The 16716-nt window shown below is 37.7% G+C and overlaps 1 protein-coding gene across 1 annotated transcript in view; it reads right to left on the bottom strand.

Moving 5' to 3' along the window:
* Positions 1-16384, bottom strand: part of LOC109058224 (laminin subunit alpha-2-like) — a 182467-nt gene extending 166083 nt beyond the window's left edge. The window contains exon 1 of the mRNA XM_042777209.1: positions 16167-16384. Coding sequence (XP_042633143.1) covers positions 16167-16233 — 67 coding nt within the window. The 5' untranslated portion in view covers positions 16234-16384. The remainder of the gene's footprint in view (positions 1-16166) is intronic.
* Positions 16385-16716: the final 332 nt, after the last annotated feature.

Below are 16716 nucleotides of genomic sequence, written 5' to 3'. Positions count from 1 at the left end.
GTAGAGAAGTCAGAAAAATCTGAATGGTTCTCACTCATGTTAGCATAGCAGTGTTAGCAAAAACAGGAGCATTATATTTTGTAATTGCAGACACTCACATACACCATAGCAACCATGTTCCACAGATAGAAGCTGGGCAGCATGAGGATGTGACTCAGAAGCATTATAAATATTATAGTATTTATAGCTTGTCCTTATTTTTCACGTAGGAAGCAGCCATCTTCAATTTTCAACTTTGGTTTGAGCGAGGGTTGAGCAGACTTTCCCCTCCACTTGTTGTGAGCGTTCCATTGGAAAAACCCGGACAGAATACAAACAGGTTGATCTAATTAGCCTAATCCAAAAACCATGGGGATTAACTAGTGGCAGGAAAAGAGAACAAAGGAAACAGGAACTGAAGAGAAACAAAATAAGAGTCCATGAAAATAAAACTAAGACGGGATAAATGTGACAAGTGTAACTTTTTTCTTTTTTGCCATAATTTTTCTATATTCAATATATTTGTATGTGACCCTGGAGCACAAAACCAGTCTTAAGTCACTGGGGTATATTTTTAGCAATAGCCAAAAAAACATTGCATGGGTCAAAATTATTGATTTTTCTTAGGATATTAAGTAAAAATATCTGTTCCACAAAAACACATTTTAAAAATCCCACACTAAAAATATAAAAAAACAAAATCTCATATCTAAAAGATACACATTTGGACAAAACTAAAAACGTCGCGACAATTTTCTGTATAAATTTTAAAGGCGATTTTCTCAGTATTTTGATTTTTCTTTGCACCCTCAGATTCCAGATTTTGTATCTCGGCCAAATATGGTCCTAATAAACCATACATCAATGGAACGCTTATTTATTCAGCTTTCAGATGATGTATAAATCTCAATTTCAAAAAAATTGACACTTAAGACACTTTTGTGCTTTATGATATTTAATACCACAGTGAAGAGTGTTTTCTTGAAGCATAACAAATGTCTATTTAAAGGAACATCTCCAGCTATTTACAACTTAATATCTGTGGGCAGTATCTGTTCCTCAGTTTGTAAAGAACTGATGAAATGTGAATGTAGTTGTAATTAAAGCAGGAAGGTTTAAAATCAGAAATGTGTGTCTTGTATTTTTTGAAAAAACAATAAAATAAAACAACCCACTTCTCAAAACAAAAAAAAAAAAAAACAAAACCAACCTAACAAAGAAATTTACTGCTCTTAATGTAAAAACTTGGCAAACAATGAACAGACATAATTGGGAATTTTTGAAATTATATATTTTGGTATAATTTGCTCATTATGATATTCTGAGGTATGGTTTTCATTTAGAATAGGAAAATGCAAAAACAAATGACAGCACTTTGCAAAGTGAATCCCTGCTCTGCTTCTCTTGATATATCAAACATCAGTTTCTACACTCTGAACTAGTTTTCCAGAAGTGATCTTCGATGGCTCACTAGCAGTAAATCAGGTGTGTGGTTTGTGTGTGTGGTTCCCTGTGTGTGTCTGTGTGTGTGTGTGTGTGTGTGTGTGTGTGTGTTTTCTTCTTCTTCATTTTCTTGCTGTTAATAATGCTACACAAGAAGACACAAAATTACCCAACAAGCTAACAATATAACACAAACTACTACAACAAACTCTGGTCAAACAGTGGAAACCGTGGTTCAGTAGTTTCCTGAAGGGGAAATGCTAAAGACAATTTCAATAATTATTCCAGGAAGAGAACAAACAAGACCCCATGAAATTTAATTTTCTTTCCTGTGTTATTAACGGGTCTAATATACTGGGAGAGAGCAATCCTTTCCATTTCCATTTATTTTAATAACAGTTACTTGGCTGGCACCACAGGACCCTGCAATCTTTGCTCAGTTATGGCTTGATTTATTTAGATCACCTGAGCTGTAAAGTTCATGTGATGGATCACTCCTCGACACAGAGAGAGGGAAACATATGTCTACATCAGTCTGAGTCCTCTGAAAAATCAGACATCTATAGCATAATGGTTACAGGTGGTGTTTATAATTTAGCTGGCGAGGTTTCTGAAGGTAGACGTGCTTGCTGTTTCCTCATACTGCTGTCTGGCCAACACTAACACATTCCTTCAGGCTTGAGTCTTATCTAGGGGTTGATTGAGCAAATGATGTGTAGGGTTTAAAAAACTTCTACGACTTCCTCTACTGTTTCAGCTTTGGGATCCGTATTCTCTCTGGACACATTAACCCACACAGGAAGGAACAGGCTTCGGATATGACATAAAAACAAAACATGGAAACTTATGAAAAGTCTAAGCCTTGGAACAGTTTCCAAACCTTTTACATACCATGCTGAGCTTGGCACACATGTCACTTTAAAGGACAATTTCAAAGTGTCTTTGAAGGACTAGTATGTGTGTTCAGTGTTTAATGAGACTGGGACATTTCTTTAGAGTTAACAAGAAACCACATCTGCTTATATAACAGTTACTGTATCTGTGCATGTAGACATACACTCTGAGTTTATGAAATTGCAATGGATTTCTTTTTACTCTAATACATGGAGAGCAAATCATCCATTGTGTGAGCAGTTGATGCTTCATTTATATTATATCATTCTTAAGCTGGCAAATAAATCATGGGAAATTTTACATTTTGAATTTTGCACTATAAATGTATTATTATTATTTAGTTATTTTGTTTTATGAGAAAATACTATTTCATGTTTCCATGTTTAATTTCATGTTTAATTCAATGTTACTTATCATTTGTTTGTAATTATTTGTGAAATTTAATAGCAATCTATGAATGAAAAAGCAAATCCTTCACTAATTATTTTATTAAGTGTGCATGCCTAGAAAACGTTATAATTTGTAATGTAAACACATTTTTAAGTTGAGTACTCAAAATAAAAATTCAGCGTTCTTCAGCGATCTTGCGTCCTTGTGTTCTTGCTCTACGTCATCATTAACCATCGAAGTTCAATTCCAATTCTCAAGAACGCAAGTACAGAGGACGCATGAAAGTTCCCGGATGTGTTCTTGATATCAAGGATGCATCGAGTGCAGACTTGAGAGAATCGAGCCGTTAGAAATCCCAGAAGACGTCGCGGGCGGCCGGTGTACGGAAGCCTGCAAGCTTTAAACTCGCTCTCGCAAATACTTGACGGCTCTCGAAAGTAAACATTTATCGTTTTGTTTTGCTTAATTTTAATAAAGTTAAAAGACCTGGAGAAAGTCTCCAGTATTTTTATTGGCATATTAAAATTAATCATAACATAGTCATAGTTAAACATATAACGCTGTAAAATAAACCGATATACAATTATACTGTATGTAAATATTATCTATAATAGTATGACATGTTTTAATAAGTTATGACTAATAAGTTATGATTAATAAGTTATTTGTTTGTAATGTTATGTTATATTTATGGTTAATTGGCCGCTGCTTATGTTTGTGACTATGCGATCAGTTAAGCAAGAACGCAGCACATCTCAATACTCATAAGGGTGCGTTCTGTGTTCTCGCGTCCTTCCGAGTTCGTTCTACCAAGGAAGCTTACCAAGACCGGTCTCCATGAGAACACAAGTCCGTTCTTTGCGTTCTTGGAATTGAGAAACAGCCTCTATTTATGGAGACAGATTAGTCTCAAATATAATTCACGCAAAAAACACGATTCACACATGCGTAAACAATTTCACATGCATGAAACCTAATTCACGTACACACAAAAAAAAAATTCACGTGCGTGAAAAAAAAAATATATTCACAAAAAAGCAATTCACATGCGCAAAATAAAATTATATATTCATAAAATACATTTCACAAATGCAAAACACAATTCGTAGATATACAACTGTGCACAAAAAACTTTGAATGTTTAAAATGTACGAGTGTCTGAATGTACAAATCGTCATTTACTACGAATCCACTCGGATTTGTGTGTGTGTGTGTTTTTGAGACTTTCCTGGCAGAGCTCTCTTCCCACGTGGGTGTGTCGTACTCTTTAGCCAATCAGATGCGAGCTTACCATTCAACCAATCATATCATAAGCCACCGAGAGTGCATTCAGAAGCTCACAGTCAATCGGGGAGACGTCAAGAGAGAAGCCCATAGAAGCCCTGGCGTTACATTTTAAAAATACTATACAAAATAATTAATCAGAATACTTACTCCTGCTCACTCACACCAAAGACTCCCCGCTCAAGCTCGCCGTCTCTGCAAGATTAACGCAGGCAGTTTGAAGTAGTTACCACAGCTACTAGAAGATTTACATCTGTCAGACAGGTTGCTGACGTCATCAAGCTTAGTTTGAGTCTGCGCGTCAGAAACGGAAGTTCTAAAAAATCGCTAAAAAAATGGGCTTCACTTGTCTCAATTGAGTTCCAATTGGGTCGCTGTGTCCATTTCTTTTTACTGTCTATGGGATTACTGATGTAAAGGGCTTAATTTCCGTTCTAATTAATCCATATTGCGCAAAAGGTGCGCAGAATCATGCTCCTTGAATGCACTCTCAGTGGCTTATGATATGATTGGTTGAATGGTAAGCTCGCATCTGATTTTGGCTAAAGAGTACGACAGACCCACGTGGGAAGAGAGCTCTGCCAGGAAAGTCTCAAAAACACACACACACACAAATCCGAGTGGATTCGTAGTAAAATGACGATTTGTACATTCAGACACTCGTACATTTTAAACATTCAAAGGTTTTTGTGCACAGTTGTATATCTACGAATTGTGTTTTTGCATTTGTGAAATGTATTTTTATGAATATATAATTTATATTTTGCGCATGTGAATTGCTTTTTGTGCATATTATATTTTTTTTTTTTCACGCACGTGAATTTTTTTGTGTGTACGTGAATTAGGTTTCATGCATGTGAAATTGTCTACGCATGTGTGAATCGTGTTTTTTGTGTGAATTATATTTGAGACTAATCTGTCTCCATACTATTTGCCTTATACAGTTCTATGCAAAGCATGCTGGGAACTAGAAATACACCACCTCATTTCCAAAGTTATCAAGACAATTGTATTAAGTTACTACAACTACTTTTTGTTTTGTTTTGTTTAAAGAAAATTCAGTTAATGCAAAAATTTGAGTTTAAATTACACAAAATATTAAGTTAATGTCATGATCAACAACTAAACTCAGCCAAATAATGTTTGCAACTTAAAAGGTTTAATTAAATTGTTCAATTAGAATTTTTAACTAGCTGACAACCATTTACTTTAGTTGTGGTTACAGGTCCCCTGAATCAATTTTTTAGAGTGTAAGTGTATACGACCTAATTGTACAGTTAAGATTCACACTTGAAACAGAATTACTGTTAGTGCTCTGGGATCTTAGTGTGGGGTTAGAAGAATCTCACTCTCACAGTTACAATGGAGACCTTCATATCTACGTTGAGTTGAGTTCAAACTCAAAAGTCTTGCAAGTCCTTTCTTAAACTGACCAAGAAAAATATAAAACATTCCTTGGTGGAATGTCTCCTGATTAACGTTTAGTAACGTTTTATACTCTGAGGACAATATAGTGAGGAAGCATGATGGTACAAGGAAGAGAAAATATTGGATCAAACTCTATAAACAGACTTTCCTTTCATCCATCTCTTTTTCTTTTCTTTTTGGCTCTTTATACGAGCTGAACACATATCAGCCTATAAAGTACTTCCATAAAAAATGCCTGACAATTATGGCAGGATGTTGAGTGGTGAATTGATTAACATCAAACGCTGCATTTTAAAAGGAATGAGTCCACTGTTTAACATGCTGAAGAGTAGATTACGGCTCTTTTATGGCAGGACTTCAACTCACCTCTTATGCAGCTCTTTGACCTCCATATGGAGAGTGTTGCATGTTGATATCATTACAGAAGAGCCATTTTACTTTGCAAGCTTCTATGTTGTTTTGTGACTCAGGTTCAGTCTACCTCAGTAGTCCAGTGATCGTTTTCTGTGCTTTTAAAGGTCAAAGGCAAATGAGGTCAAAGTCACAACTGCTTGAACAATGAGCATCATGTTACATCGCTCGAACTGAATGAAACAAAGTAACCTTGCTGCTTTGTTTCACAGAGTTCATTGCATGAGGGAATGTCAACAGCCTTCAGAGCCATTAGACTGCAGTTTGCGAAGGAAGTCTCTTCTCTCAGAGCTGCTTTTTTCTTAATAGGGTCCATATGAAACAGTAGGACACATTTTGGGGGAAGTGAGAGGATGTAGCCTTGCCTTCTGAGTGCAGATCTTCTCCCTGCAGACATGCTGTCGTACAGCGGTCTCCAATACACAGAAAATTTCATTCCAAACCAGCATAGTGTTCAAGGATTTCACTACACTCTTCTGTATATATTATATAAGTCTTCTGAAGCCATTTGATGCTTTGTGTAAGGGACAGATTAATTATAAACCTCATTCTCAAATGTCTTTCAACATCCAACTTGGTGCCGGTAAAGATTTCAGAGCTACCAGAGAATAATATTTCATACATCAGCCTACTCCTGCTATCATATTACTTACAGTGAATCACCATAAGCTGCCAATGTATGAAAAAGAGTTGGGCAAAGACTCAAAATGTCTTTTTTTTGTGTGTGTTGCACAGAAGAAAAAAAAAATAGCATATGGGCTTGGAATGACATGAAGGTGAAGCATGGATTTCACACGGGCCAGATGTGGGCCGGATCTGGGTCTGGGTATGTTTGGTTCTCCGGTCCTCTTTGATCTAGCGGTTGAGTGCTTTCTTACAGGATTGGTGGTAGAAGCGTGTTTGGATCTTAAGTGAGAACTGAACTGAGCTGAAGACTTTCTGAGACCAACACTGTGCCCTCGAGAAAGGCCATGCTGCTCCAGCATGATTGTGTCTTTGATGAATGTACCATTAGTTGTTTTTGGAGGTATTTGAGGTATTTTGTTCATTGTGTGCCAGATGTTCAGAAACTTTTTGGCCCTCTATTGCTATATCATTCAAATGATCAACTACCGCAGCCATAAAAAAATGTAAAATGGGAAAATACCTACTTTTTTGAGGTGTTAAATAATGGTGCAAACACCAGTAAACTGACTATCAAACCTTAGTAAATCACACTTCATGATTCATTCAAATACTCTCTGCCCATAAATGTTGCATCTGAAAGGGAAACTACAACAACTGCATATGCAATAAGATCAGCTGCAAAAACACATTTTCATTACTAATGTTTCACTGCGTGTCTTTAGTAAATCCTGACAGCAGTTTTTTAATACCAAAAGAGAGATTGAACCGGCACAAACTGTTAGTAAATCTGGCCCTGTGTACTGTATATACCATTATCATTTCATCTGTTACTTTGTTAAATCACATTATTTTCTTCATCCAGAACATATACAAAAATTAAACTGAAAAACAACTTTTTTTAAGAAATCATGATGATTATGACAACACGTCAATGAGCTCATTAACATACTGTATGACCATCCACATTTACAGTGTCTGTCAAAGGCTAGGAAATATTATTATTTTTAAATGTTTTTAATGAAGTCGCTTCTGTTCACCAAGACTGCATTTATTTAATTTTTTTAGTTGTTTTTAGTACTGTTCTACCCTCTCTAAATAAATCCATAGTACTGTTTTACTCTCTCTCTCTCTCTCTCTCTCTCTTTTTTAAATAAATGCAGCCTTGGTAAAGTGACATGACATACAGAATTCATGCTCTGCATTTAACCCATCCAAAGTGCACACACACAGCAGTGAACACGCACCCGGAGCAGTGGGTATCATTTATGCTGCGGCGCCCAGGGAGCAGTTGGGGGTTCGGTGCCTTGCTCAAGGACACCTCAGTCGTGGTATTGCCAGCCTGAGACTCGAACCCACAACCTTAGGGTTAGGAGTCAAACTCTCTAACCATTAGGCCACCTCATCAATATTCAGCAACACATCATATTGTATTTAATTTCACATGGGCTACGCAATCATGAAATAAACATGAAATAAAACTGCACAGGAGTGTGTACGTTTGCTTGAGCTTTAGGATGTTTTACAGAAACCCATTCTTACAGAGAACGACACAAAGCCACCTACACATGATTCTATATTCACAGCATCACAACATGCTTTGGGCCAGTGTTCAGTAGTTGTGTGTGTGTTTGTGTGTATCTCCCAGCATACACACACTTCCACACGTTCACAGCATATAATAGGCCCTTGTGAGAACAGCAGAACTGTGCACATCTCGGACAGATTGTTCTTGTCAAGCCCACCTCCTCCAAGAACACAGCGCACGTCCATCTGTTAAATCCATTTCAGCAGGCCAGAGCCGCACAACAAGAACTCTGTCATTTCCTCCTCTCCGTCCCTGGAGTTTGAGCCGCGTGTCTGTGAGGTGAATCACGCCGCTCCCATCCCATCCGAGCTCATCCGCTCCGTGAATGCAACTTAAACAATCTACCTTCAGCTATGATGGACAGGTACGCAAAGAAACATGAAGATGACGTTGAACAAAGAATCTTCTAGTTTCTTTGTCGTGTAATTTTTTCAAGAATCAGGAGTGAATATAAAAGACCATTTAACAAGTGTCACAATTTGACATACCTACACAACTAGTCACATCTACTCGCTCTGTCTTCTGACTATTTCCCACATGCTGGAAAACTTTGAAACAGTTGACTTCATTATTAGGTGTAATATCCTCATATGCTGCAAGACACAGTTACTGACTATGACTAAACGGCAAACAGAAGTTGAAAATCCCCGATAAACCCTTTCAAACTACTTAAAGTACATAACCCTCATATAGCGTTCCAGTCATTTTGACCTGGAGAGGGTTTTCTTTTTCCTCAAAATGCTGTTTAGTGTTCTCACATTGGACTAAAACTTACTGACTTTGCTCACACAGAATATACCAACTTATAACAAAATTTGATCATTTTTTGCACTTTTGGTCTCAATACCCAACACCACCACACCACCACAAAAAATAAAAAATTAATACTACATAAATCAATAAGATCAAAAAAAAACTACAAAAAAAGTCCTAACAAAAAGAAAAAAAGTTGAAAAAAAGACTGCATCCAACTACTGCATCCAACTAGATTGCATACAACATTTGGTGATAATATAGCGCAATGAGAGACTCACAAGCAATTATTTGTAAGCCGGAAATTTTTGAACACCAAATTAGGTAAAGGACTTTCAACACAGCACAAGGGTTAAACAAGGTCTAAAACAGTAAAGGAACAGTAGAAGTCCTCTGAGAAACAACAGCAATGGGCAGTGGAAATGTGCACTGAACACTTTTCTTCATGAATGCCTTGTTCAAAATATAGGTGCACATTTACAACAGAAATCATTTTTAGGTCGACATTTTTTTAGCAATCGCTCCACTGCTGGCGGTGCAGCAAAGACGGGAACGAGCCACCAGATGCTTGTGTGTCGTTGATACGTTTTTATTTCCCATGAATCAAGCAGGTAATTCAAGCCTTTGGAAGTGCTGACTGCAGGACAGGAGTGTGTAAATGAGGGCTGCTGGGTAATAGACCCCTGACGGCCTTGCTAACCGCATGCTGAAAAACACAGCTAAGGAGCACTAAATGGCTATACGTCTGGCCAGCCAATGCAATGTTCATTTTTACAGTGTTTTTCCGTGCAATTCATTCTAGAAGACAGAATGTGCTGTTACATGAGATATTTTGCTCTATTATGAAATATCATCCAACTGAAAATTACTAAATGTGTTAAGGTTAAGCTGTTATGTTTTACTTTACAATGCAAAACTGAATCAGCTCCCAGAACTGTGCTTCAGATGAACGTTCCATGTGTGATATTCATTCAAAAAGAGCTGGACATGAGTGTGGCTAAATAACGTCAGAATTTTCTTTTTGGGGTGAATTATTCCTTTAACCTTCACGGGTCTCCACTGAATAACACACAAAAATGCCTCATTTAATGATGAATATTGGCTAGGTCAGTGCTGGAAACATTTCCAGCTGCAGAATGAACAGCAGAGCAGAGAAAAGCAGGAACTCAGGACATTAAAGCCCACATCTGTCCTCAACAATAACACAATCCATTTAGCACAAAACAAAGCTCAGAGTCACCGAGAGTGGGACAAACACCCGCAGATCAACAGACTCCAGAACACTGATATTCCATCCTGGTCCGGGGAGCAACTATGGATGCAGGTCTCTGCCTAAAAGCCCTTGCAAACAACAAGAAGATCATCATATGAGATGATGCAATACTGCATTAATGTTTTACAAGAGAAGCCACGGCAAATACAGTCAGTGCCACAGAGACCTTCAGTCCAACAGCAAGGTGAAGTAACTAGACTTCCTGAAAAGCAAGAAAAAATATCTATTTTCTGTATGAGTCTTTCTGAAACAGTAACATTGAATATGCTGCTAAACTAGCGGCATGTTTTTAATCAAATGTAAATATTTTCCGTCATTATTCTTCAGGAACTAAACTACTCCTAGATTTAATGCAATACAGTATATTTCTGTAATTTATAATAAATAATACACACAAATGTTCAGTGTTCGGGGTACTTTGGAAGAAATGAACACTATTATTCAGTAAGTTCACAGTAATTAAATTGTTCAGAAGTGACAGTAAATATATGTATAATGTTACAAAAAATATATATATTATAAATAAATTCTGTTCTTTTGAACTTTCTATTCATCTGTGAATCCTGAAAAATAAAATGTATCACAATTTCCAAAAAAATATTGTGCAGCACAACTGTTTTCAACATTGATAATAATCAGAAATGTTTCTTGAGCAGCAAATCAGCATATTAGAATGATTTCTGAAGATCATGTGACACTGAAGACTGGAGTAATGATGCTGAAAATACAGCTTTGATCACAGCAATCAATTACAGTTTAACAGATATTCACATAGAAAACAGCTGTTTGAAATTGTAATCATATTTCACAGTTTTTACTGTATTTTTGATCAGCATTTGTCTGCTGGTCAACGTCCCTTGAAATGTCAAACTTAATGCATGGACCAACCAAAACACTGGCTTTAAGCACCCTGCGTCACATGACATTTCCACTGCAGTAGATCACCTCTGATAAACGGCGCAGAGCGCTATGAGAAAGCCACGCGTGCAGACAGCATTCATATTTCATACCTCCGCGTCTCTTAACATTTGCGTTGTCGTAGGTCTCAGACGCGGCGCGCACACATTACATTTGTAATGCGAGGCAAAATACATAAACCAAATATAATAAGGATTTTCTCCCCTCGGCTAACAGCGTGACTGCTGCCTCATATATCTCGTGAAGTATTATGAATTCAATCATATTTTCTAAAAAATGAAATTGAGAGTAATAGCGATGTTAGCTGTGCTCTCACACACACAAATAGGCTCACTGAGCTGAGGAATGCGCTGCTGACTGACTCCACCTGCATTATGATCACACACACACACACACACACACACACACACACACACACACACACACACACACACACACACACACACACACACACAGCACAATCTCTCACACTCACAGTGGAAGAAGCATCACACAAAACATATGCTTAACATCTTCATCATTCTCCTCCAGCACTCTGTAATGTCAAATTAGTTTAAGTTTTAGAAGTACACTTATTTTGATGTGTTGACTAACACACTAAAGCTAAACACTGTAGAGTGTTATCTGATATTACATTTGAAGTTAATATGTAAAGGCACCTAAAAGCAGCTTCATCATTATAAATGTGAAGTTGCACATAATGTTTAAAAAGTATATAATAACATTATATTTTAGTTTGCCAATGCTTGCCAGTATATTAAGCATTAATTATAAATTACATATAAATAAGTCTTACCCAAGCAGGTCAGAAAAGCACTCTAAAGTTGAGCTAATTTAATATAAACTTAAACTATAAAGCATTTTCATTTAATTACAAATGAATTAACATTTTCTTTTTTAAATTATGCTAAACTGTACTTCTTAAATGCGGATTAGAGAGCTGTATGCTAACATTGTCCCAGGGGCAGACATCATATTGTGGCTTGATTGTGAGGATCAGATCAGAACTGAATCAGCAGTCCGTCCTGATTCCCACTAGCACCTGTTAGTCCGGACCGGAGCACACACAGATGTCAGTAAAGGATCTGGAATCAGAGGCTGCTGTAAACTCCACGGAGAGAGTGAGGGTCCGCACACAGATGGACAGACAGAGAGGAGAGACAGAAAGAAACCGGATCCATCATCAAAGATTGAGAGGTGAAGAGAGAGACACATGCAGGGAAGAGAAAGCAACAGAGCGGAGCATCAAAAGAAGAAAAGAGTGACTTCCTGGAGAGTTATGAATCTCGGGAGTTCCACGAGCCACCTATGAAAACATTCATGGAGTGCGCGCATGTGTGTGTGTGTGTGTGTGTGTGTGTGTGTGTGTGTCTGGAGATTTAACTTTTCCCCCATATGATTCTAATGCAGGTCAAAGGTCAGAACCCTTCGCTTCATTCTGTGATTCTGCTTACGGGTCCACACTGTAGAGTTTATTCAGCTTTACTCACTGAAGAGTGCTTTAATAACCCTAGAAAATGGCCATTCTGAAAATAATAATTCATCAAAACATGAACAATCTGTCGTTTCTCAACATGAGACATTCGGAAGAATCCTCATGTTCCTATTTTCCATACAATTAGGACAGATGCTCTAAAGTTCTGTAAAGCCAAATAAAAGTGGGCCATATGCTCCACAGATGCAGTACATTCCAAGTCTTTTAATGACATGTGAAGAACAGAAGAAAGAAAGTCATACAGGTTTGGGAATGGCATTGAGGGTGAGCAGATGAAGACAGAATGGTACCTTTTAAACTGTTCTATTAAAAATGTCCAGTAAGAACCAAAAAGGTTTTTACGGTCTGTCATAGAAGCTTTTTATTCTCTTGCTCTGTAGGAAAATAATTTATGTACTTGTGCTTTAAGAATCTAGGAACTGAACATTGATCTGAACAACATACAACGACACATGAAGGTAAAATGGTTCTTGATAAAAAAGTCTTCGCAGAACTTTCACTGTGCAAAAATTGTACATTTAGGTATCAAATTCATATTTTTGCTCAGTTTGGGCCTCTGACTGAGCCTGAGCTTGGTGACAAGCTTTTGAACCGCTAAAGGAAATATTCTCACTATTTGGTTCTATTGCCCTGGTGACAAGCTTTTGAACCGCTAAAGGTAATTTTTCTAGAGCGACTGCAGGGAACAATGGAAACATTACATTTCTAGAAAGTCAAATATGGAGCACCACACCACATTATACTCAAACCATTCTCTGCACAAACATAAATAAGCCTAAGGGCCGTTCTTGTTGCGTGCAAGCAAATCACCATCAAGCAATCGGTAAAACATTGAAAACAATCCATCAGAGCATACTTTTTGCATCTGTTCGTCACAGTGACCAGGATAAAGTCAGACCTGATCGGACTGGGCTATTCATTGGCGGCGTTGTGGAATTACCTATTGATTTTCCTCCTCAAGCATTCTGAAATTAGTTTTTTTTTTCTGACAGAGGTATTACAGAGACAAAGCCTGAACATGCATTATAGCCACAAAGATGTTTTTCTCTTTATAGCTTGATCTACATGCTTCTTTATATCAGACATGCTTATTTGCAAATGTGTCATAACACATGATCTGTCGTGTCTTTCATCTGCAGACCATATGAAGTGAACAATCACTTGACAGTAAATAAATTTGACTTTGTGACTGTACAACCCTCAAGCGTCTGTGAGCCACTAACCAGCATCACATCCAGAGCTCAGTGCCACAGTAACCCAGTATTGATTTTGATAAGAGGAAAAGCCTCATGATGGATCACACATGTAAGCATATTCTGACCTCTGCTTTCAAACACTTTCTCTGGGGATTTCTGAGGATGTTGGATTTCTGTGAGACTACAAAGCTCTCTGACAGCACATCAAACTGCTCATGTTATGCAGAAACCCTCTGAAAAGACCAGCTTAGGCCAGCCTTAATTTCCAAGCAGGTCCAGAGCTGTTTAGTGTAGCAAAGCAGATTACCAGCAAAGTCTAAGAGTTGAAGCTTGTAGTTATGAAGACCTCAGCACATACAATAATTCCTTACATTTATATAGCGCTTTTCTGGGCACTCAAAGCACTTTACATAGAAGGGGGTATCTCCTCAACCACCTCCAGTGTGCAGCATCCACCTGGATGATGCAACGGCAGTCATATTGCGCCAGAATGCTCACTGCAAACCAGCTTATTGGTGGAGAGGAGACAGAGTGATGGAGCCAATCAGTAGATATAGGGATGGTTAGGAGGCCATGATTGTCAGAGGCTAATGGGCGAATTTGGACAGGATGCCGGGGTTACACCCCTACTCTTTTTCGAAAAGACATCCTGGCATTTTTAATGACCACAGAGAGTCAGGACCTCGGTTTAATGTCTCATCTGAAAGACAGTACTTTTTGTCAGTATAGTGTCCCCATCACTACACTGGGGTGTTAGGACTCACACAGACCACAGGGTGAGCACCCCCTGCTGGCCTCACTTACACCTCTTCAAGCAGCAACCTAGTTTTCCCAGGAGGTCTCCCATCCAGGTACTGACCAGGCTCAGCCCTGCTTAGCTTCAGTGGGCAACCAGTCTTGGGCTGCAGGGGGATATGGCTGCTGGCTAACATGCAGGTTATTGTTATAGTTAATATGGTCAAATTAAAACTACACTATTCTGGAGGAAGGTCCCATATGTCCGCAGAGTCCTGCTCCAGCTGAGAAACTACCATTGATCTGTAGGAAACAATAATAGACGATCTTCTCAGGGTAGTGGTGGCCAGCTGTGCAGGTCTTTTCAACATAGATGGAGAAACACTTTCTGTCTCCTCATTTAGTGCATCAAGAGAATACTGACTCTGCATTTAGTCCACTATGCCTGGTCTAACTTTTCTAAAAATACTCCCAACATCTGGTTTAAACACACACACACACAAAACACAGTGATCACAAACATACCCAACATCATTTAATAAAACCTACAGCACACAAGTCGACCCAAAATAGACACATAGATGTAAGATGATAGATGCTTCACACAGGTTTTTTTTCTTCTTTTTTTTCAGAAATGAAACAATATGGATCTTAACAAAGCATTTAAAGCAGCGTGATATTAAAAGGCCACTTCACACTCCCTGCACTGATGCTCACAAGTTGATTTTATTCAAGGGTTCTCAGTGAAGAAAGCTTGTTAGAAAGCTGATAGTAGACCACTGCTCATGTGTCAGAAGAGAGGGTAAGGTTAGAGAGCATGAGGTCTTTCATCAACATATTGACCGTTATTTTCACTGAAAGATATTTCATCTTCTGCAAAAAAAAATTTATTTTTGTGAAAAAAGTCTGAAGTGTTTATAAGTTTGAAATGTACAGTATATAATTGAAATAGATAACAGCATGAATTCTGGTAGTATCACTCAGTTTAGCTGTCTTGTAATCACACATTATAATGATAAAAGTAGATTACAAAAGTAATAATAAAAGTACAATGAATAACATGACATTTGTGGCTTCAATGTAACAGGGCTGAAGATCAGTGCAAATGACTAACATCTAGGAAATTTCATTGCACCACATTATTCTCTGTCAGTAATCTTATGACTTTTTTAATGATTTATGATTTTTTTTTCTATAACAGAGTTTAACTATTAAGCCAATATAAGAATAAATGTAATGAAACACTGGTAAAGACAGTAAGGAAAAATATCTCTGTTTGAGTCATGTCCTTAAAAAATTATAATTCTAAAATTGCTATTTTTAAAGGGAAAATGTCACGTAACAGGCTTGAGCAGAAAGTGCAGAGACAAATACATTATTATGTAGCTATAATGGGAACATGCAGATGGTTGATTTAAATTAAAAACAGATTTTTAAATCGAAATGAACTAAATAATTATGTTCCACTAAACAATGAGCAGTCTAGTCGATGCAGTAATGTGAGTTCAGTTGTTAATTAAATCAGTAGTAAGTCACGGAGACTCAAAGTATACATGGCATCGTTTGAATTCTGACAGTGGACCGCACAACAAAGCCATTTATTTCACAAGAAAACAAAAATTACATACAGTCTCTATTTCAGGCGAGTAAATCGCCGCATGAATTCGGGGAGCGCGTATTGCGCGCTCATTCTCCTCTGCGCGCGCGCTCTCCCTCTCACACACACACACACACGAGATCTGTAGGTCCACTCACCTCTCTGCTGAGCTCCACAACACCGCCACAGCAGCCCGACGAGCACGAGAAAACACGATCTTTTCATGTCCCGATCTGCCTGTTCTTCATGTGCGCTCGGAGGAACAGCAGACGCAGTCCAGCACCACAGAACTCCACGAGCGACTTTGGGAAGTTTGGGACGCTCGTCTGGCACAGCCCTCCAATCCCGGGCGCTTTGAGGAGGGGGCGTCCCGAGATCACATCCGCTGCATTTCCTCTGTAGGAAAACTTTAAAGCATCTTCTCCCTTCAGAAATAGTGTAAAATACTGAAACATTCTGTAATTACAACTCCATATTAAAGAAAAAAAAAAGTTGCTCAAATAATTTTAATAACATGAAATATTGGACATGTTAGACAAACTACAATATATTGTTTGTTTATATATATATATATATATATATATATATATATATATATATATATATATATATATATATATATATATATATATAAACAAACAATTGAATAGACTTACCAAAGACCAAAAACTTGAAATGTAGCAAAAATAAAGTGCATAGACCACTTTT

The sequence above is a fragment of the Cyprinus carpio genome, chromosome A20 (genome assembly GCF_018340385.1).
Source record: "Cyprinus carpio isolate SPL01 chromosome A20, ASM1834038v1, whole genome shotgun sequence".
In the NCBI taxonomy this organism is placed as follows: domain Eukaryota; kingdom Metazoa; phylum Chordata; class Actinopteri; order Cypriniformes; family Cyprinidae; genus Cyprinus; species Cyprinus carpio.
The sequence above is the reverse complement of the archived record's forward strand: the minus strand, read 5'-3'. Positions and strand labels throughout refer to the sequence as shown.